Here is a 24,003-nt window from a genome sequence, read left to right on the forward strand (position 1 = left end):
TGAAATTATAGTTTTATTCAATAGAAGACCAATATAAATTAAAAAATTCAATCGAGAAACCAACAGGCTAATTACAACAAATTGAACAGGATATAAAAGTAAATTTTCATATGATAGTACGCTCCATATATATGTATATATAAAATTTTGTTCCCTGCTTATATTATTATTGTAATTCATCCTATTTCTTAGATTGAAAGAGCTACTTATTCGCACTAACAGTTGAAATAAATTTACCAGTTGTGCAATCGCGTACACACCATTTTTACTACAAAATATACAGGGTGCAACAAAAAGGTAGGTCGTAAATTAAATCACATATTCTGGGGCCAAAAATAGTTCGATTGAACCTGACTTGCCTTAATACAAATATGCACATAAAAAAGTTACAGTATTTAAAGTTACAAAATGAAAATCGATTTTTTTAAATATATTTTTTATATTGAAAATGGACATGTAGCTTTCTTATGGCAGGAACATCTTAAAGAAAATAACAGTTAAATTTGTGTACCCCATAAAAGTTTTAGGGGGTTTTGTTCCCTTAAATCCCCCCAAATGTTTGTGTACGTTTCACTTAAATTTTATTGCGGTACCATTAGTTAAACACAATGTTTTCAACACTTTTTTTCCTCTTAGTACACTTTTGATAAGCCAGTTTTTATTGAGATATTTTGAACATTTGTTAAATAATAAAATTTTGTAAATGGTTAACTAATATTATAGAATATTATTTTTATAATATTAATACCAGGTCTCTATAATCTTACTTAACCATTTACAAATATGTGGTGAAATTTACAAATGTTCAAAATATCTCGATAAAAACTGACTTATCGAAAAAGTACTAAGAGGCAAAAAAGTTTTAAAAACTGTCTGTTTAACTAATGGTACCATAATAACAATTTAATTAGAACATACACAAACATTTGGGGGGATATAAGGGAATGAATCCCCCTTAAAATTTTTATGGGGTGTACAAATTTCACTGTTATTTTTTTTAAGATGTTCCTGCGATAAGAAAGCCACATGTCTATTTTTATATAAAATATTTGACAGTTTTCGATATATTGAAAAAATTCGATTTTCGATTTGTAACTTCAAAGGGCTGCAACTACTTTTATGTGCACATTTGTACTAAGGTAAGTTAAGTTCATTCAAACTATTTTTGGTCCCAGAATGTGATTTAATTTATAACCCACCTTTTTGTTACACCCTGTATAAACTAACTATTTCCATCCAACAATAAAAATAAATATAAAAAATTGAAATGAATAGATTCAATAGTTTAAAATTATTGTTTAGTGTGACTAGGCTCAGATACGACTATTTGCGGCAGTACATTATCTTCTTTTTGTTCAGATTTATCTCCTAGTTTTAATTCTTCGGTTGTATTGATCATCGCCAAATTTCGCCTAAATGCCTGGAAAGCTTTGTTTAGTTTCTCGTTAGCGGGAATTCCTCCGTGCAAAGTAAGCGGTTTGTATATCGTCTTCCGTTTTGGTTTCAAGACTTTTTGGTCAGGAGTGTAGAGCCCATGGTTCTAAAAAGATACAAAATATACCGTTAAATAATTTTTATAGGGAAAATTAAGAGAATTAATTTTATGTCAAAGACCACGAGATCATAAATTTTCATCGCCCTGTATATAGCCAAAATTTGTAAATATGATTTAGCCGTAAGCAGTGTTTTCGTGGAAAGAGAAAAACGTTAGTGATAAAGATTCTACGTACGGATTTATGCAATTCAAACAATGAACTAAATTACGGTCGGTTTTAGAAAGTTAATGTGCCGTTTTGGAATAGACAATAGAATGTTTCTAAATGATTTCCTAGAAAGAAATCGACGGTAAACAATTTTATTTAGTTTTAGAATAAAGGGTTTTTCTAGGATATAAGAAAACATTTAATTTTAATATCTCCTGGAGATTTGACAAGACAGAAAATTTGTATACAACACTATTTGTTCTTAAGAAATAAAAGTAGGGATGTAATGTGTAGAGAGAATGCTTGTGATTGGCGAAGAGATGCATAGAGGGAGAACAGAGTGGTTGAGTCTCAGATTGATGAAGGAAAAAGATTTACTGTGTAATTAAAGGCGGGTTCTCACTTGTCAGTTTCGCTGACGCAGTCTGGCTGATTCATTAATAATGATAAATAAAAAGTGACCATGGCATTCACACGTTTCATGTTTTGCTCCATTCAGTCCTCAGTTGGTCCAAACATTTTATATCGTGGTAATGAAAATGGTTAAAAAAACTGAAACCAGCTGTTCGGGAAGTATGTTTACAATGATTAGTAAATGAATTACAGAATATTCCAGTGAATCGAAAGAAAAGAAAACGTCGTAGATGTTGGGGCAGGTCCTGAATATTTCGCAGAAATATATGGGGTGCTAGTGCAACTATGTATATGAAGACAAATTCAAGAGATTCTGCAAAAAATTGCTCCAAAATTGCTCTCAAAACTTGCCACATTGAACAAATCACGAAAATGGATGTTCTCGCGCTTCAGTTTTATTCATTATGTGACCATGATCAGTCAATAATAATAAAAAGTAGAACTGGCTTTCACTTTAACTGAAAGTATGAATGTACTGATCATTTAAAATGAAAAGGTGTTCTCATGTTCATCATTTGTTCAGGATCACTGAGTCAGTTAGACTGCGTCAGCGAAACTGACAAGTGAGAACCCGCCTTAAGATCGGAAGGGAGCAGTCCAGTTCGAAAAATAGTAATTTTGTGTAAAGTGGTGAATTTGGTGGCCGTGTAAGCAGATCCCTGCTGAGACGAAATCGTGATCGAGTCGAAAAGTACAATCTCATCGTGTCCGAAGAGATTCCAGTTTTCTGTCTGGAACGAGCAGCCGGTTTGTAACAAATTTGCACAAGATATCGAGCTGAGAGAAAAAATCTTGGAATTGTAAATACAGTAGAACCTCGATTATCCGTCAGGGCACCGGACCAAGGGTATGACGGATAATCGAAAAGACGGTTAACAGAACATTAAAAAAAATTATAAATTCATAGTGCAACTCTCAAATTTCATTTGTATGTTTTGTTTGACAATATAAGAGGGATTTGTGTTCGTACAATCGAATCAATTTAAAATATTCTGAAATTTTTGTTACTGTTGCTTCACATTTTGCGACGGATTAACTTACTTAATCGACATAAGATTATGTAATCTATTTTATTGGCGTCTTCTTGTTGAGAATACCACTCGATGAATTATTACATGTGCGATGCAGTTTCTTTAGATCATTTACGCAAATCTTTGTCAGTTACAATAGGTTCGTCAACATATCTACAGTCAAATTCCAAGTCTGTGTCAGCTTCTGAATATGTTTGGTCCGCCTTTGTTGCCATTTCAACGATTTCTTTATCTGTCAGTAATTGATAGCCGATTGTGTCCTCATCACAAATCAAATTAAGTTTTTTTTTATTTTTTTACATTAAAATTTTTGCTTATGTAGTCAATACAACGTATGTATGTACGCTGACGGTTAACAGAGGTGACGGTTAATGGAGAGACGGATAATCGAGGTTCCACTGTATTGATATTTTTTGTATGGAGTCGGAGACTAAATAGAGGAAAGGTTTCGAGCGAGTGCTGTTTTTTGTTTGTGAAACAGTTTGGAAGAGAAAGACCGTAGCAGCATCTGAGGAGCACGTGTGGGAGAACTGAGGACAACACAATCCATGAGAAGAAGTAAAGAAGATAAAAAAGGTTAGTCAGATTATTTGTGAAAAGGAGAGAGTTGTATATTACATACCATATTTGTTTTTTGTCAATTGAACAGTTTTTACAGCATAATTTATTCATTCATAAATTCATAGAAGAGATAAACAATCTATTTATCTAAGGTGAAAATTAAATTTTGTTTTTTTTTAATAATCAGAACAGTCTACCGAATTATTTAAATGAAAATTTGTTAAAAGAAAAAGGAGATAGTAGAATTAAAGATTAATTTTATTAGATAAATTTTAACAACAGAATAAAGTTTTAGCATACATTTTGAATCTTATATTTATGGTATAGTATAGAAATAAATAATATTTATGAAATTTATATGATTTTGAGTATATTCATTTTCCTTGTTTTGTCCTGGATAAAAGTAAGCAACGAGAAATACTAGAAGCCACAAACTAAAGGTGATACATTAAAATCAATTAGCCCGGAGAATATTTTTTATTGGAGTTTTTTGGAGTAAGTATAAGTTTTTCTTAAATTTTGGTTTTGTTTCCATGAGTCGTAATTAAAATAATTAATTAATTAATTGAATAAATAAGATGCTGATCAATCCATTAACAGATAGAAAATACAGAGCATAATAATACATACAAAAAGTAGATCATAAAACGATATTGTCAATATTTTTGTTGCGTTCCTGGGACGACTTTATATCTAAAAAATGTTATAGAACGCGAAAAAATGGGGAAAATGGCCAAAAATGGTGTGGCGAATTTTGAAAAATCGTGTCTTGAATACCATAAATCCTAAAGACTAATACCTTCATCTTGACAAAAGTTAGTTTCTGTAAAGCAATGCCTATACCTATACTTCTTCATGTGCCATGCTCGATTATCGAGTGTTGGCTATAGTAATTTTGTTGACGCAGCTCGGAAAAGGGATGCAGAGGATCTGTTAAACCATTCTCTCAGGTTTCTAAGCCATGATGTTCTTCTTCGACCTGGTCCACTTCTTCCATTTACCTTGCCCTGTATTATTAAATGAAAATATATATATCTCTAGGGGTGTCGCATAACATGGCCAAAATATTCAAGTTTACGATTTTTAACTGTTCTGACGACTTCCCTAACTTTTCCCATCCGATGCAAAATAACTTCGTTACGAACTCTATCCACCCAACTTATTCGTAGGATTCTCTAATATACCTAAATTTCAAAGGCTTCCAGTGTCTTAAGAAGTGTATCCGTTAAAGTCCAACCTTCGACACCATACAAAAGAGTAGAGAACACATACCATCTCACTAATCTAATTTTCAGACTCAAAGTAATAGTGCAGCCGATATGTGAAACAATAGGGATGTTCACTAATTTTTAAATATAGTTAAATTCAATAGAATACAAGGTATATAAAAAGGTAACAATCATAAAACTGTTTAAAAATGTATATTTTTTAAGATAAATGAGTTCATAATGTTGATTTTCTTGGAGGCTAGAAAAACGGTACCCTGCAGCGAGGCTACGGTCTGTGACGTCAACAGTCGTAACGTCTTTGATCGACGACTAGTTTTGTATACTTATTTACTCAGTGTATTTGAATGTGCGCAGTTTTTTACGTATTTAATTATTAAAAATAAAGCCAAATAAGTGGTGTTTTGTTCCTGGGTGTGTAAATACATCAAAAAACAGTTCTGACAAGATTTTTATTACCGTTCCAGCCAATTTAAAACAGAAAAAGAAATGGTTTGTTGCAGCTAGAACTTAAAATAACTAACTTAGTTAGTTCTTTAAGTTAAGAACAAATAATAAAAAAAACATTATAGAAGTTTTCCAGAGACTTTCGGCCCTTGGTAATAATGTTCTTTCTGCATTTACATTTTTTAAAAATACTTATTAGTTTTCTCAGGATTCGAAAAAAATGAATGAATTTAAATAGCATTGGACCAAGATTTTGCACCTACCCCCTTAAAGAGTAAATGAAAAAGTTTCGGGACCTCAAATTTGTATTCCTTAAACTGGGATATTCCTAAAAACGGGATTCTAATAATACATACAGTAAAAGTAAACCTTGAAATAACTACATGTGGATGTAGGTATGACTTTATATTATATTAAAATCATTAATAATTTAGTGAAAATATTGGTTGAAATGAAAATGTATAATACCCAAAGTCAAAAATATTTTTCACCTTGGAACAATTGTCAACTCGAAATACGAAACAACCGAAATAAGATCTAGAGTTGAAAAGGACATAGCAACATTTAACAACATCCATGAGAAATATTTTCACCCATTGCGACATAATATCTCTCCCACTAAAAATGCGGCTGCTAAAATGTTATTATTTCCGGTCTTGCTATATGGCGCAGAGGCCTGGACAATAATGGAAACATTAATGAAAAAGCTAGAGGCATTCGAGATGTGGGTGTACCCACGTATCCTCAAAATATCCTGGGCGACCCACACCAACGTACAGGTATTGCGTCGAATGGGAAAACAAAAAGAAATCTCTTTTACAATTAAGAAACGAAATCTTAAATATTTCGGTCATATCATGAGGCATGATAAATATCGTATACTCCAACTGATAACGCAAGGTAAAATAGAGAGCAAACGCGGACCCGGAAGAAAAGACACTCATGACTTAAAAACTTACGCCAATGATTTGGACAAAAATCGATCGAGTTATTCAGAAACGCCTCAAATGAAATTAAAATTGCAATGATGATAGCCAACGTCCACAACGGACAAGGCACATAAAGAAGAATAAAAATATTTTTAATACACCTAACCAAGGTAAAGTAATAACCAGTTAATGTATGCATGCGTACAATGCATGCATACAACTTTCTCTATTTTTTTTTGTGGAGTATTAAGCATTTATTTTTTAGCTTAAAGAAGACATGGAAAATTATATGGAATATACACTCAGTAAAGCTGTGGTAGATTTATTTTTTTACAAGATGCCAATAGATCATACACCATTGTTACATCTACACTACAGTCGGTAGTTTATACGAATCGGCTTTCTGAAAACCTTCTTCCGTTTTATTTGTTTATTTTTGTAAAACCCAAAATATGTCCTTACAAACAGTCTATCCACTTTAAACTAAACAAATTCACTATAAAACTCCACTTTAACCCTGATAAAACAAGAAGAGAACAAAATAAAATGACCTGAAACGTCAAACAGGTAAACAGTAACACAATGAGAATGGCGCGCGCTTGGGGTATGCAACTAGTGACGTCAGGCCAATAGAGAAGCGTTCTTGAAATTTAAAATAATGCTAGATTTCTAATAAAGATTTTTTATAGAAAGGCTTTTTCAATTTTGTTGAAATTTTGGACAATTATTCCTAGGGTGTTTCTTAATCGTTTTACATGTTTGAAATGACTTTTTAATTTTTTGTGAACATCCCTATTGTGCATTTAATGATAGAAGCATATAATTTGGTCCACATATTAAGGTTCAAATTTAGATAGGAGGCCATCTCAGATTTTGCCTTTTACAAAAATGGCGGGCATTCAAAATGGCGACTATACATATGTGACTAATAGCACGATAACTTTTGAACGAGACATCAGATTTAACCAAATTTACTTACTTATACCTCCAGGATAATATGACAGGACTATGAAACAAAATCAGCTATTAATATTTTTCCGCAGAATTTTTTAAAGTAAGGAGAAAATACAACGCTTCCATTCACCCCCGTATAATGCCATCTAAGCAAAAAAATTTTGTTACCGGAATAATATCAAATGACAAGAAGTCATGTACCTACAAACTGATGCAAGAATCTTGAAAATCGGAGTACAAATAATAAAGATATAAATTGTCAAACTTAATCAAAAATTTTGGGTGGCGGAATTTTGTGCCGGTGAGTGCATTTTCCCCAAAAAATATATTTTTGACTTTAGGTCACATTTCCTGTAGATGTATATGTAAGAAAAGTACATAGAATTCGAGTTAAAAATAAAAAAACTGAAAAATGGACTAATTCACCCCTTTCTCAAAAACGCACCACTTTAAATGGTAGCACTCAAATAAAACCCCTTTAATGTTGTAGTTTCTATCTAAAGTTCATAATAATAGCCTACAATGACAATTGCAGTGGTGGCTCGTGGCCTTAGAGACAGGGTCGGCAAGATTTTTTTCTCCTCATACAGGTATACCATCTAATTAAAAGGCTTAATCACCATAGATTTTTTTGTTTTTTTTTTGTTTGGTTTACTTGACATTCTCTCTTGTGTAATAGTGTTTCGACAATACGTTTTGATTATTTTGAGACAAGAGAAATCTCGTTCATTTGAGGCAGAATAAGTGGTAATAAGAGAATTTATGAACAGTTTGTTGTAGTGAATTGCAGTACTTACTATGTATATAAAATTATAGATATTTGTAACTTATCCCACTTTCCGAAAATATTTGGATCAGCATATTTTTTAAGTAACTTGTAAATAAATATATTGGAAATTTTTTGGCGAAGGTAACTTTTAAATTTTGAATTATCAAAGAGGTCAAAAATTTGCAAATCTTCAAAATTCGAAAAACGAGTACCTATTTGCATAATAGAAGGTATCCAAAATTTCAAAATATACTCGTTTTTCGAGATATGTATCATGCCTTTGTCTTTTTTGGGGTGGTTCGAAAATATCAAACGAATCCAAAACGTCACTGCGTATATATTGGAAACTTCTATCATTACGAAAATCTCCAGCTCGAGATTTTGCACCAGCTTTATTTTATTTTTGGAATAAATAATGACAATTAAGTAATTTTGAACAACAATGAATATCAAATGAGTTTGGGCAAACACTTTCTTAAAAATATTTAAAGGAATATTGCAAGAGTAATCATTTAATAAAGTTCTCAAACAGATTGCTTCACGGATCGAGATATCACCACTTTCAAAATCGTCGCCTTCGATAATAAAATAAAAAACTTCCAAAAAGCTGTTCAAGAAAATCTGCTACAGTGAAAACTAACCGAGATTTAAAAATTCATCGCGTCTGACAAACTGTTTGCGCATTTTTTTCGAAACAAATTGTTCTAAAACAGTAGTCCGTTTAGGCGAGCTAAAATGGCAAGAAAAGACGATATTCTTTAATTTTTTTACACGTATTCCTGCAAAACTATATTCATTCTATGCTCATGACAGTGAGTAAATAAAGCTTGTGGTGCAACAGTTTTAACTTTTGCCTGGAGACCATTCAATTCACCGGACATCACGGCAGCGCCGTCGTAAATTTGCCTTACCAATTTATTTTTGATATCCAAAAATTTTAATCTGATCTCTGATCTGTCCTTTAAAACACCAAAAATATATTCTGCCTTATTGCTTTTACTGACGTCTGTAAAACCTAAAAACCTCTCATAAATATTACCACGTAACGCCTATCGAACAACAATTGATAGTTGTGAATGACATAATAATCAAAAGTTTCATCTACTTCTGGCGAAAAGCAAATGGTTTTCAGAATCTCAGATTCAATAACGTTATTCAAAATGTAACTAATTGATTATATTAGTTCATTCTGTGCTGTTTTAGACAAGCCGCTAAATATCTTCGAATCAGAAAAAAAATTGGAAAATTTCAAATCGTATTTCTTAAACAATTTTATTAGTTCTCTATAATTACTTTGATTTAACGAATGCTCCGATTCATCATGTCCCGTAAATGATAATTCCTGACAACTTAAATAAATTACAATATCAATTAAACGACGTAAAACGGCGTGATTATTTTTTACAATTTCTGCCGACGCTTTCAAATGAAACATCGGCAGATTTAAATGTGCCGTACCTGCCGCTTAATGCCTACGGAGAGAAATATACGTTTGGTTGCTCTTCGACTCGTATTTTGTTGAGTTTTACGTGTAAATCGTCAAGCTCGAGATGAGCTGGGGCCGGCTTGCCGAAAACAGTCAGATGAATGGCTCGGATCATTCATTTTTTGAAAAGTATCTTATGCGCAAGGATCACTTAACGCTCGGATTGGCCGAATCCTTTTAAAAACCATGAATAAAATTCGGTCTGTATTATCTGACAGATTTTTTTATTTCACAGATACAAATATATTTATAAATGTTACTCTGCCGACTCTGACCGGCCGCCACTGGGCAATTCAAAGATATAAGGGGCTCAAAGATATTGAAATGTACAGAAACTGATCTACAAATTCGAAAACAACCTTACCTTAACTTTGTGCTTAAACAACGATGTCCAATTTGTAAATTTCATGGTACAAGTATCGCACTGAATTTCAACTTCCAAATTCTTTACAAAATTGCTAGTATTCAAGTCCGAATTAGCGTTTTTTGTTGTATTGCCGCTATCTTTAAATAGTGGATTTAAAATTTGTTTCGTTCTGATGCTGGTATGGCCTGGTATCCCTACACTCGAACTCGCACTTGTAGATCTTGGAGCAAAACTTTTTCGGGCACTATCAGTCGGAATAACACTTTTTCTTGCACTACTACTAGGAAACATGCTTTTCCTCGCACTACTGCTAGGAACAATGCTTTTCCTAGCACTACTGATAGGAACAATGCTTTTTCTTGCACTACTGCTAGGAATCGTGCTTTTTCTAACGACGTTGCTCGGATTAACGCTTCTAGTTGCACTACTGCTAGGAATTATGCTCTTTCTAGCACTACTAGCAGGAATATTGATATTTTTAGTGCTAGTAGCACCAGGAGGCTTGAATGTATTCAAACTCTTTCCTCTGATCGAACTCAACCGTGGAGAACTAATAAAAGACTTCCTGATTTTAAACGACAATCTTCTATCCTTCGGTGAAGAGTTCTTGACGCACTTTACGCGAACATGGGAGTCCAACAAGATTTTCGAGGTAAAGCTCGTATTACAATTCGCACACACGAACTTTTTGTGCGATTTTTCGTGGATTGTAAGTATAATTTGGGAAGAACAAACTTTTGAGCAAACTTTGCAATTAAAGCTAACCGGAGCTTTTAAAGCTGTTGATGGCCTAGATGTGAACTTCTTTGGTGATATGGTAACAGATGTAGTAGTTTTTATTAAGTTTTCTTTGATATGAGATTTTTTGTGGATGTTGAAAAGAGTTATGTCCTTGAAAGTTTTAGAACATACTCCACACTTGTGCGTGTTTTTGAGTTCCTTGCTAATATTGCAAACGTGCTTCTTCAACAGTATCGAGTTTTTGAAGCTTTGTTGACACTTATCGCAGTTGTGTCGATATTCTAAATTACGTTTTGTATTACTCCGCAATGTATTTTCTAAATTGTGATGCTGTAAGTGAGTACTAAGGCTATTTTGGTTTGGGAAAGATTTGGAGCACAGCGGGCAACTTATTTCCGGAGTATCTTGTTTGTTTGTATCACTTTCGACTTCACTGGAGTCGTCAGTCCGGCTTTTTTTACTAGGGGTACTCTCGGTACTACTACCACTACCATTTTCTTTATTAGTTTCAAGTTCGTGGGAACGTTTTGAAATGTCCTCGGTATTCTTCTTCGGCCTCCCTGGTCCTTTCTTTACAGTATTCACAATAAAACTAGTATCGTCAGTTTCATCATCAGTATGTATAATTTCTATCACACTGCCTTCCGAATCGGAGGTTATCGCTGTACTGCTTGAATTTGTCTTCTTGTGTTTCTTTTTCTTTTTGGTTCCATTTGTAAGATCCTTGTCGTCGTCGGAGTCGCTTAACTCCACTATGCTGGTCACCTAAAAATTATCATTTATCAATAATACAGTATGCGGCAAAATAAACAGTACTGAAATGAATATTGAAATGTTTAAGATTATTTATATCTAGTATACATGATATATCTTGCAAACATTATTCACGACAACATACGTTCCCGATAAAACAGATGTTAAAGATGCCCTATGGCCAGTGGCGGATCTATAGGGAGGGAAAATGAGGAAATGTCCCCTCCTAACAAGGTCCAAAATTAAAGAAAAAAAATTGTTCAAACATAAAAATATATTAGCTGACATGAAACCGAAACCACAGAAAGACATATTCAACCCAATAAACATGCTAGTTGGGAAAATTACACAGCTTGTATATTAGTGCACCCTAATATTTATGTGTAGATTTTGGCATTGGATCCGAGCATCACATGTAACACCGTTGCCATATCCTCTATTTTTTCATACTATCACATTACATAAAGTTGCATTTAAAAAATAGTTTGCATTTAAAAAAAACACCTATTAAGTAAAGTTTTTTATGTTGTTGTTTTCACCAATTTGGAAAAAATGTGAAACGTTGAATTATCCACGTCCGTCCGTCTTGTCTGTCTGCTTGTAAACTCAACTCCTCCGGCACTATACCAGGTACAATGACAAATGAGGTATCAAATGAAAACTTATAATCCAAGGATGGTAATAAAGGTGAGAAATTTGGCCTAGGCTGTCTGTCTATCTGCCCGTCCAATAATACCGTTAATAGATAAATATACAAGGTAGATTGAGGTTAGGACGAAGTATATGACGAAGGAGTTATAATCGCGGTTAGACGGACAGACAGACAGACAGCCTAAGTCAAATTTCTCACCTTTAGTACCATCCTTGGATTATAAGCTTTCATTTGACACCTCATTTGTCATTCTACCTGGTATAATGACGGAGGAGTTAAATTCGCGGACGGGCGGACATACGGACACACAGCCTAGGTCAAATGTATCACCTTTAGTACCATCCTTGGATTATAAGCTTTCATTTGACACCTCATTTGTGATTCTACCTGGTATAATGACGGAGGAGTTATATTCACGGTCGGACGGACAGACAGACGGTCAAATTTATCACCTTTAGTACCATCCTTGATTATATTTTTACCATTATATTTTACCATTTGTCATGTTACCTGGTATAATGACGGAGGAGTTGAGTTTACAAACAGACAGACAGACGGACGGACGGAGGAACAGACGGACGTGGATAATTCAAAGTTTTCAAAATTGGGTTCAATTTAAACGTTCTTATAAAATTATTATTAGATATTCTTGTAGGTACATTTAACATTGATTGAAATTATGAAAGAAATAAAGAAAAAAGTATGGCAACACTGTGACGCACAAACATAAGATTCAGCTGTAGGTTACATAGGGTGCACTAAGTTACAAGCTGTCCCAAATTTGAGGCATACGAATTTCAGTACTGTTTATTTTGCCGCATACCGCAGAGTGTATACTGATAATAATTATGTGCTATGAATATACAAAATTTTACAAAATATGTGCGAACCTACTCAATATAAGGAAAACATAAGGAATATTTGATTTATTTCCGAAATGGTTAATTCGATAATTATTAAGAAATTTGTTTTATATAGGGCCTATAAAAATATCTGTTGGTATTTATTTATGCATTCTGCTGCAAGTGAAATAATTCAAGAATTCCAAACATTCATTCACAACAAGCATTCATTTTAATTATTGAGAGTCATATTGAAATTTTTGACTGACTTATCTACTTACCTCTAAATTTTTTAGTCTATCGCTCACACTTTCGACAAATCCTTTTGACGAAACCATCACCTCTTGTACAATGATTTCTTCGTTTCTTCTAGTATCCACCGGTTTAATCTGCTGCTTTCTAGGTAATCTACCTTGTCTCACTGGGGCGTGAGGAATGGTCGTTTTGTTTATGAAATTATTAAACATCTTCGCTTGCATGGCCTCTTTGCTCCTGGCATATCTCCGTTCCATTAGTTTTTCTCTCTGTAGTTTTTTGATATTATCCTCATTGATTTTAGTTAGATCCAAGCTATTTTTCAAGAGACTGCGAGGATTACTGTTTGTGTTTGTGTAAGGAATTGAGTTAACGTTTTCTTTTTGATCAGTCTTAGGGACCATATAGTACAAAATTGCTTTCTTCTTGGGATCAACTCTTTTGACGGTATTTGTGGGCTGTTTAAGGATATTTGTTGTCTTTAGCAATGAATTTTCAGTAAGCTTAACAGATTCTACAGGGATTTCAGGCTCGGAGTACCATACCCCTGCTTCCTCGTCAACACTTTCTTCTTCATTAATATCTTCAGCTGAAAGATAAAATAGGACAACATAAAAAACAAAGTGGTGTATATAGCGTAGCGAAAAAGTATGGAAACACGGTAATTTCTCGGAAACAGCTAGAACGACTTTTATAGATTTTGGTGGGTAAGGATCTTCTAATGCGGCCGATATTATAGTTGTAATTACATTGATGTCAAATCTTCCGTTTTTCTGTAAATCTAATGAACTTTCTTATTTCAAATGGAACACCCTATATATTTTTTGCCTTTTGAATTCCTTAATAAATACTGATTATTTTTCATGTTATATTCCATATACCTAAATGCCATAATTTCGGAGTTATTGCTACATTTATTAAAAAAAAATTAAACAAATTATAAAAATCAATATTTTGCCATTATTTTAGGTTCTTTGGATCATTGGGAACAAAGAAGATATTTTGTAATTTTTCTCTAAAGTTAATCGTTTCCGAGTTATAAACAATTTAAAACTGAGAAAAATGAAGGTTCAAAAACACAAGTAAAAAAAATATTTTTGAAATTACGAAGTACCTAAATTCAAGTTTAAACCGTCTTCTATCAGCTCCCTATAATAATTTTTGGCAGGTTTTATTTTAAAACATTGTTTTTTTTATCGTTAATGAAGCGCATATGAGAAGACGTGCGATCAGGCTGCATTAACAACTAAAAAATAGTGTTTTAAAAAATGAAATAAGCCCAAATTACTTATCGGTAACTGATAAAATAAGGTTCGGACTTGAATTTAAGTACTTCGTAGTTTCAAAAATTATATTTTTTACTTGTAATTTTGATCCTAGAAAATCGTTCGATTTTTTTCAGTTTTAAATTGTTTATAACTCCTATTGTAGATCTTTTTTGTTCCCAAAGATCCAAATAACCTAAAATAATGTCTACCTGGGTAGAAAAAATTGATTTTTATAATTTGGACATCATTAAATTGTAGGGTCCGAGAAGTTAGCTACAGATAGAAGGATATGAAGGCATGACAGTGTTGCCATGTGTTTTTAGAATAAATCGGAAAAGAGCATGTGGTATATTTTTATTAATTTATTTATTACCATGGAAAACATTAACTATGTAGATAAAATAACGAGAAAAAAATTTAAATTTCTCTAACTATGTCGAAATAACAAGATTTTAGTATAAGTAATAAAGTTAATAAGTGTAAAATAAGTAAAATTCTGCTGCTTATATACTTTTAGTTTATTATTATCTATATGAAAATACGATTTGTATAAATAATAAAGTTAAACAGTGAAAAACTTTCACGTGGTACAGTATAGTTGTAGGCACTTTATTATTTTAAAAAGGCACACAATAAACACAAAAATAACGTACTGAAGAAGTGAACACTTTTCATTAACTAACAGCATATCAGTATTCAGTCATAAACACAAAATAAAGTCATAAATTTATATCTGAGGAACTGAGGAATTGCCACAAAAAAATTCTAATAATTAACTGCAGTTAATATCAAAACAAACAACAAATATTTATTCGTTCGTGTTTTACATAAATTAAAAAACAGCAAAATCCATAAAATAATGTAAAAGAGATAGTTTTCAAAGTCGAAGCTTTCTCTGTATATTTGAAGCGTGCAACATAATTATACATTATAATCACATGGCAACACTGTCAAACTTCAACGTTCAACTTTCAAATTCAACGTTCTGTGAAAATATAATGTGGCTAACTTCTCAGACCCTCCAACTTATCATGTCCTATAATTTGTTTAAAAAAATTTTGTTTTAATAAATGTAGCAGTAACTCCGAAATTATGGCATTTAGGTATAGGGAATATAACATGAAAAATAATCAGTATTTCTTAAGGACGTCAAAACGCAAAAAATATACAGGGTATTCCATTTGAAATAAGAAAGTTCATTAGATTCCCAGAAAAACGGAAGCCTTGACAACAATGTAATTACCACTATAATGTCGGCCGCCTCAGAAGACCTTTACCCACCAAAAACTATAAAAATCGTTCTAGTGGTTTCCGATAAATATCCGTGTTTCCATACTTTTCGCTACCCTGTATAATATTACATATTAAGAAATGAACCACAGGGAGTAAAAGGTTGAATGTAGGGTATAGAAATCTTCAAAAAGTAGAACTCTCGAGTATTTGCTGATGATTTGGTACTAATTGCAAAAACTGAAAAACGACTTCAGAATAATTTAGAAATATGGAAAGAAGTAGGTAGATACTCATTAAAAACGGAATGAAGATAAACATTAACAAAACAAAAGTTATGCACATAGGAGAGACAAGAGAAGAACTTAAAATAGATATCCGCTGACCTAAATATTTTTTTGTTTGACAGCTCTCGGTTTTTCTTTTTTTTAGGATTATTGAATTGATATATTTATTTTCGATGGGGGGTGGGTCATGATTAGCGTTACCAGGTGTCCCGATTTGCCCGGAACGTCCCGATTTTCAGGGGTCTGAGGACGCGTACCGATTTGTACCTCATCGGGACACCAAATGTCCCGATTTTCACCAACGAAAACCAATTTCAGGACTTGCAGTGAATTTTATAACTATGTTAAAAACAAGGCACTCCTAAAAGCGGCAAAATCGAATGAAAAATATAATTTTAATAAAAATAAATAATTGACTTATTATTATGTACGATTAAATACAGATTATTATAGAAACACCTGTAGTCCAGTAAATGAACGGGAAATACGGCGATACCGTGTAGTTTTCAGGATCAACTCCGAATTGCATGAAAATTTGGACGGCTTGTGCCGTTGGTTGCTTTTACTCGGTGGGTGACGGTCACCCCTAGTTGGGGGTAAAAACCGCGCGTTTAAAATAAGTCCGGAGATGGATAAATTGACTAAAAATAATGAAAATGTTTATTTTTCGACAAAAAAATCACGTTTTCAGGCGATTTTCACAAATAACTCAAAAAGTAGGTATTTGATCGAAAAAAATATTCTTAGCAAAAATGTAGCATAATATAAAAAAAAATGAAAAAAATTGTGAACTCGTAAAGTCTATAGAACCAGCAAAATCAAAGTTGTAGTTCATGAAAAATACGTTCGTATTCGTCAAATTCCAAATCAAATATTTCAACGTGAAATAACCAAGAAATGAAGCACTTTTCGGGAAAACCAGTTAAAACTTTTTTAATAAAGCTTTATTTTTTATGTTTTAAAAAAGTTTCTAGCATCAAAACTAAGCGAGTTATGCACAAAATCAAGTTGACTCCTTTGTTTTGGTAAAAAAATCGTGAAAATCTCCCCCTACTTAGCACACCAAATGAAATTAATCGTTACCGCTTTACAAACAATTTACTTTACTTAACTATTTTTTACATGATTGAAAGGGCCTGAACGAGTCACTAATCACGAGTGTATACAAAATATGAACAGCCATATTTGAACCAATTTTTGTCTAAAAGAAAAACAAAATGAATCTATCATATTTATAAAAGCATAACCTACCTAATTTTTACTACTTGAGATCCCTTATCCCTTATACTTTCAAGTTATTTTGAAAAAAGGGCATTTTCCAATATTGTAGGAATTTTTTTTACTATAAAACCAATTTTTTTTATAACTAAGCACTCCCAACCGGTAAACCTTACAGATCGTATAAACAATACACATATAAAGTAAATGGTAAAGCGGTAACGATTAATTTTATTTACGGTGCTAAATAGGGGGAGATTTTCACGATTTTTTTTACCAAAAAAAGGAGCCAACTTTATTTTGAGCGTAACTCGCTTAGTTTTAATGCTAGAGACTTTTATTTACTACTGGGCTATTGTTGTTTATTTGTCCCTACAACCCTAAATCCCGATTTGTTTTTGCTTATGTACCGATTAAAAACAAATCAGACCTGGCAACACTAGTCATGATCCCCCTCTGCATCCGCCACTTAATACAATCCACATTGGAGTTCATAGAACAGTGACAACCGAGTTGGTGGGTTTATTTACACCGGAAGAAATATACCATACCAGTGAGAATAGTGTGGGAATCAAAAATATCGAAAAACAAAAAAAGACGAAAACCAAGACAAGCATGAGATGAAGTAATCGGAAAGATAGTAAAGAGAAGAAGAGTGACGTGCACAGACACAAAGATATTGACAAAAAAATACAACGAACAGAAAAAATTTGTTACGAAGTAAATTAAACCTTATTGTTGCTAAAAAACGTTCAATAGGGCTTTTCATCGATTGTCATTTGCTTCGAGCTTCTGTCATGTGTCACATAAAATCAATATATCTACGTCATACCACGGTTATTAGACTTTATTACGGTTGTCTTGTCCGACGGTGGTGGGGAGACTTATATTTTTGACTTTACGTCACAAGAGTTTACATTCCCATATTTTTAAATGATTTTCGATCATTGAATGTGTGTTATTGTGTATATATGTGTATTATTTGTGTTATTATGAAATAATTAGACAAATAGTACACATTTTATCTTATACCGGGTGGTGAATCGTAAAAAGGGCTATAGGAAACTCAATGTAAAATTCTGAATTGTTGAATTCCCGCTTCCCTAATTATTTTACATCAAAAGTCATGAGAGAATACTTGTAGAGAATTAAAATCTGTATTAAAATCAAAAGTTAAAATTGTTCTACGATTTAAATGCATTCCAAAATTTTGAAAAATATGATACATTTGCCACAATAGGTATGCGTGTAAAAGTAAGGCCACACGTTACTATTTAACTGACAGTGCTCACACCATTGACTGAATAAAAAAATCTTTATTATTAATCCTTTCTCCGCAACTGAGGATATCTTATCAACTGTATTGTTTTTAAACAATAGATGATAAAATAAAAATATTGACAGTTCAAAAATGTGAACATTATTGTATTGTGTGTGGCCTAAGTTTGGGCTGAAAACTAAAATGTATATATTACATTTTTACAAAATTTTGGAATATGTTTAATTACGTAGACGTATTTCCAATACAGATTTCAATCCTCTACAAATAGTTTCTAATGTCTTTTGATGTACAATAATAATTAGGGAAGCTGGAATTCAACAGTTCAGAATTTTACATTGAGTTAATGCAAAATTTTGACGCATGTCAAAATTCTCAATGTGTTAATTGTATTCATTTTTTTCGAATCCTGAGAAAACTAATAAATATTTTTGAAAAATTTAAACTCAGAATGAAAGACTACATTATTAACGAGGGCTGAAAGTCCCTGAAAACTTCTATAATGTTTATTTTAATAAGTTACAGGGCTGAAAATAAAAGAGAAGTGTGATATTTCATTCAATAGAATCTGCTTGTTTATTCTAAGGGGCTTTCCGCCCTCGATAATAATGTAATCTTGCATCCTGCGTTTAAATTTTTCTAAAATACTTGGTTTTCTCAGGATTCGAAAAAAATCATATTACGATTCAAATGACAGTAAACTTTCGTGGCGTAATCTCACCCTTTATGTTCATTGGTTAGTCGATTTAGGCAACCGTAGTAATGTCTAAGAACCGTGACGTCATACGTCTGTGATTTGTATCATTGAATATACCAATACCGCATGACGTAGATATATTAATATTTAGTGACACATGACAGAAGCTCGAAACAAATGACAGTGAATGAAAAGCCCTATTATACCTAAGTATACACTTGGGTCCATGATTCTTTACCCGTGCGTCATAATTTAAAGCATACGAAATAAGTCGGAAATCTATTCCACGCAACACCAAGTGAGAGAAAGTGGCTACTGTTCCGATCACGGATTATATTATAAAACTTGACGTTATAAAATAAATAGAATTTAAAATTTTGGTGAAGAATTATAGCTACATTTGAAGTAGCTTAATAAATTGTTTTAATATCATTAGTGATAAAATATTTGTTGTAATATAAATATTTCAGAATAAAATATTTTCTTTGTGTTATTTATTTCAATTTTACGGAAATTTAACAAAACCATTCCTTAACAACTATGAATGAGGTTAACTTTGTATGTAAATTAATGACGAAATAAAATACACTTACCATAAAATTTCAAACTCCAGTATAAAATTAGTTGTGAAAACAACTGTTAATTTAATATACATAACTTATAAATGCAAAAACAGGATAAAAAACAGAAAAAAATTCAACAAACAGTGACAAGTAAACAAACCAGATACGTCACAAATTGTACTTAAAATCTGAAAATGTTCGCAAGCGTCTTTTTTGTACCTATCTCTTTTCGATGTACTGACGCTAAAGCGTTTATAAAAATAACATGTGTCTTTACTTAATAACAGGTGGTATCTTGTTTGTCTTTAGTTTCATGCGTGGAAGACCATGATGCCAGATAAAAAGTATGTGTTTTATCTCGCCAGGTATTAATGACGCACGGGTAAAGAACCCTGGACTCAACTGTATGTTTAGATTGAAACTAAAAATAAAATATTTACCTGAAACTGGAAGCTGACTGACAAATTCATAATCTTCATGTTCAGATTCATTGTTTTCTGCATCTTTCTCGATTATAAGTATATTAGAACTTTCTTCATTTTCCGGTTGAAACTCTTCATGATATTGACGTATCTCATCTGGTTGATCATGAATGAACAATTGTTCAAAATGAAGTCGATTGTTTTGAGGTTTTGCACCATCTTCATATTGTTCTTCTATAATTTGATTGTCGAAATCTATAACTGCCTCTTGGTCACTATGATTGATTTCTGCTGCATCATACGAAGTAGCTAGAAAATAAATCACAAATAAAGTGACTTTTCTGGATTAGTAGTCATCGTAATAGTACTCTCAACCTTCACATGTAACATGTGAATAAGCTAGCAAAACAGTAGGATGCCTCAACAACAAAAGAACTTTGCGAAATAAAGATCCAAAAATATAAACAAAAATGAACCTATACATAAATGTTGTCTAGATCTGACCCTTGATGAGAAGAGTGTCCATTAATGGACGAAACAAGGAGTAATGAGATCAGAAACATACCCAAAGACAGCCTAAAATAGTAGGTGTAAGATAGAAAAGAACAATGAATAGATTATCTTTTCCCATGCATGAAATTATTCACGAATTACTTTTTAGGTCTCCTTTTTACTCACAGAAACTAGTATCGCAAAATTAAACCGCTTGTCCATAGAAACCACAATAAAGTTAAACAAGGATAAACAATACGGCATGTCTTTGATACCTTGTTTATTATGAATTTTGAGGTTTATAATTTTCAGTGACAGTGACATTAGCGTATTTGTTGTGTTTATTGTAATTTATAACTTATATTGTGTTAAATATACAGAGTGTTCCAACGATAATTTGACCCCACCTTAGTAACACAGAAACGAAGAGGTTTTTCAGAATTAAAAAAAACATGTTAATTTTTATTGAGGGGGGACGAATTTTCATCTAAAATTCGTCCCCCTTTCCCTGCCCCCCAGTGTTTTTAAATAACAAGTGTAGTCGAGTGGCACATCATTTGAAAGGTATTTGTTTTCTCTACAGGACCCTCTATTTTTTTTTAATTTGCGGAATAACTTTAAGATAAAGATAAAGATAATTTTGGATTTAACTAATTTATAATAATTTTTTTAAAAAAATTACCTTTTAAATGATGTGTCACTCGACCACACTTGCTATTTAAAAAAATTGGGGGTCGATGCGTGGCAGTAGGGGGTTACATTTAAGGGCATGAATTTTGCATGAAAATTCGTCCCTCTTCCATTAAAAATTGACACGTTTTTTTAAATTTTGAAGAAGCTCTTGGTTTCTGAATTTCTGAGGAGGTCAAATTTTCGTTGGAACAGACTGTATTATAACATAGTTAAATATAAATGTACAATTATAATTAAACTAAAAAAATCAACTACTTGGTATGTAAGTAAACTTACCTTCGGATGTAAAATCCTCATCAAAATTTACAGAGAGGGCCTCTTCTGTATCCTGGCATTCCTCATTTTGTTGCTGGATAAATTCTTCTTTTAATGTTGCCAAATTTATCTCTACAAAAATAGAGTCTGCAATTCACATTACTGTGATATACAGGGTGTCCCGAAAAGATTGGTCATAAATTATACCACAGATTCTGGGGTCAAAAATTGGGTGATTGAACCTAAATTACCTTAGTACAAATGTGCATATAAAAAAGAATGTGTGTGTACTTTGTACGCACGTAAGAAGTTATACTTCTACTATATGATTTAAACGAAATTAATATACTTTTATTTATATTTTATTTAAATATTAAACTAATTTATACTTACTACTTCTTAAACATTTTTATTAAAACAGTGCCAAAAATTAAAATAATAAAAGAATAAAACACACAAACACATTAAAAAATGCCACAAATGATTTCTGAACAATAATTGTTAGGGGAGTGCATATAGATTTTCACTTCGGAAAAATCAAACAAGATAGAACTTTTTGTAATTTCATTAAGAAATGTTTAGCAAACAACATATCAAAAAGTTCTATTCGAGAAGTGGGTGCTTCATTTTTTATTAAACAAATGAACTGCGAAATTAGATGTTTTTTAAATAATTCCGAAAATATAAATTGTAGAAAAAAACTGACTTGACCGTTGAAAAATTCAGAAAATTCTACAAAAAAAACCTTCTACAAATTTTTTTTTAATTAAATCTGTAGCTTTTATGATTTTTTATTTATAACGCTAAAGTTATACAAACATAAAGCTTCTCACAAACATTGGCGCACTGTAAACTAGCGTACGGCGAAGTGCACGGTTGACTTATTTTAATGTAATTCTTTAACTAGTTGATCAAATGAAATTTTATAAATTGATCATGAAAGAAGAATAATATGGCTATCTTATAGTTATAATAAAAAGAAATAAAATGTATGGGCATAAGTATGGTGTGGGCGGAAAGTGATAGTTACATGAATTTGGTTTAAAAATGATTTAAAAATGTGTAACTAATACAATTTTTCCTATAAAACTCTCAATATTGCACAGCTTACCTTTTAGACATCTTACTAAACGATGTTTCTCTCAAAAAAGATCTCAAAAATTTAATTCAAATGATAGGACGTCTCAAAAAATGTAATTTTTGAAAACTTCGTAGTTTTACAGAATTACCACCACTTTAAGACGGTAATACTCAATTTTGAACAGATTTACAGTGGAACCTCGATTATCCGTCTCTCCATTAACCGTCGCCTCTGTTAACCGTCAGGGTTCTTACGTAAGTTGTATTGACTACATAAGCAAAAATTTGGTCATCTTTTCATTTTGTTTGAGCATTGCGATAAGCCAAACGAAATTCGCTGAAATGTACAGTGCGGTAACAAATGAAGTTATGGCTGAATCAACTGTTTTGTTTTTGTTGACTTCAAGATGACATAAACGAATCGTTAATTTGTGATAAGGACGCAAACGGCTAACGATTGCTGACATGATGAAATCATTGAAATGGCAAAAGAGGCGGACGAAACAGATTCAGAAGCTGACACAGACTCGGAATTGGATGGTGGCGATGTCGATGATGTTATTGCAACTGACTGAACTGACAAAGACTTGAGTAAAGAAGCTAGAGAAGCTGCATCGCACACGCAACAGTTCATCGAGTAGTATTTTTGACAAGAAGAAGCCAATAAAGCAGATTGCATGATCTTACGCGGATTAAGTAAAATGTGAAGCATCAGTAAAACAAACAAAGATTTCAGAATATTTTAAACCAATTGATTCGTTTGTATGAACAAAAATTCCTCTTATCTTGTAAAACAAAACATATACTTATGTAAATAAAATTTGAGAGTTGTACTATGAATTTTTAATTTTTTTAATGTTCTGTTAACCGTCTTTTCGATTATCCGTCATACCCTTGGTCCAGTGCCCTGATGGATAATCGAGGTTCCACTGTATTACAGTTTTATAGATGCTTATTTAAAGCTTAGGATGTAGTCATTAAAATGCACTAAATTATTTTACTTTAGAAATGAAATAAACTATTTCTTTTTGAGAAAATTAAGAAAAATAACAAAAATGTAATACAAAAACCAAAAATTAGCAGTTAAAAAATGTTTATACAAAGTGATCAAAACTTTTTTCTATAAAACTTACCTAAAATACATATAATAATCTGCTTCAACAATAATAAATGTTTAACAAAAAATTTTTTTTAGCTCTTATACAGTATGTCTGCGTAACTTGAAACCTATTGATAACTTTTTTATTATCAGTTTTACGAAAAAAAGTTATTCTTGGTAAAATACTCTGCATCGTATATAATCTAAGATGCAACCATCAAATGTCAAATTTTATTAATTTTGTACGAGGTATGTCAAAAAATATGAATTTCACTCAAGAGTAAAGTACC

At 32.2% G+C, this 24,003-nt stretch overlaps 1 protein-coding gene across 1 annotated transcript in view; it reads right to left on the reverse strand.

Annotated features, from left to right (window-relative positions):
* The window catches only part of LOC114345708 (uncharacterized), a 42,439-nt gene continuing 18,436 nt past the window's right edge, over nt 1–24,003 (reverse strand). The window contains exons 4-8 of the mRNA XM_028296503.2: nt 21,556–21,666; nt 20,113–20,403; nt 13,157–13,719; nt 9,885–11,393; nt 1–1,540 (exon numbers count right to left, since the gene is read on the reverse strand). Coding sequence (XP_028152304.2) covers nt 1,292–1,540; nt 9,885–11,393; nt 13,157–13,719; nt 20,113–20,403; nt 21,556–21,666 — 2,723 coding nt within the window. The 3' untranslated portion in view covers nt 1–1,291. The remainder of the gene's footprint in view (nt 1,541–9,884; nt 11,394–13,156; nt 13,720–20,112; nt 20,404–21,555; nt 21,667–24,003) is intronic.

Source organism: Diabrotica virgifera, chromosome 2 (assembly GCF_917563875.1).
Source record: "Diabrotica virgifera virgifera chromosome 2, PGI_DIABVI_V3a".
In the NCBI taxonomy this organism is placed as follows: Eukaryota; Metazoa; Arthropoda; class Insecta; order Coleoptera; family Chrysomelidae; genus Diabrotica; species Diabrotica virgifera.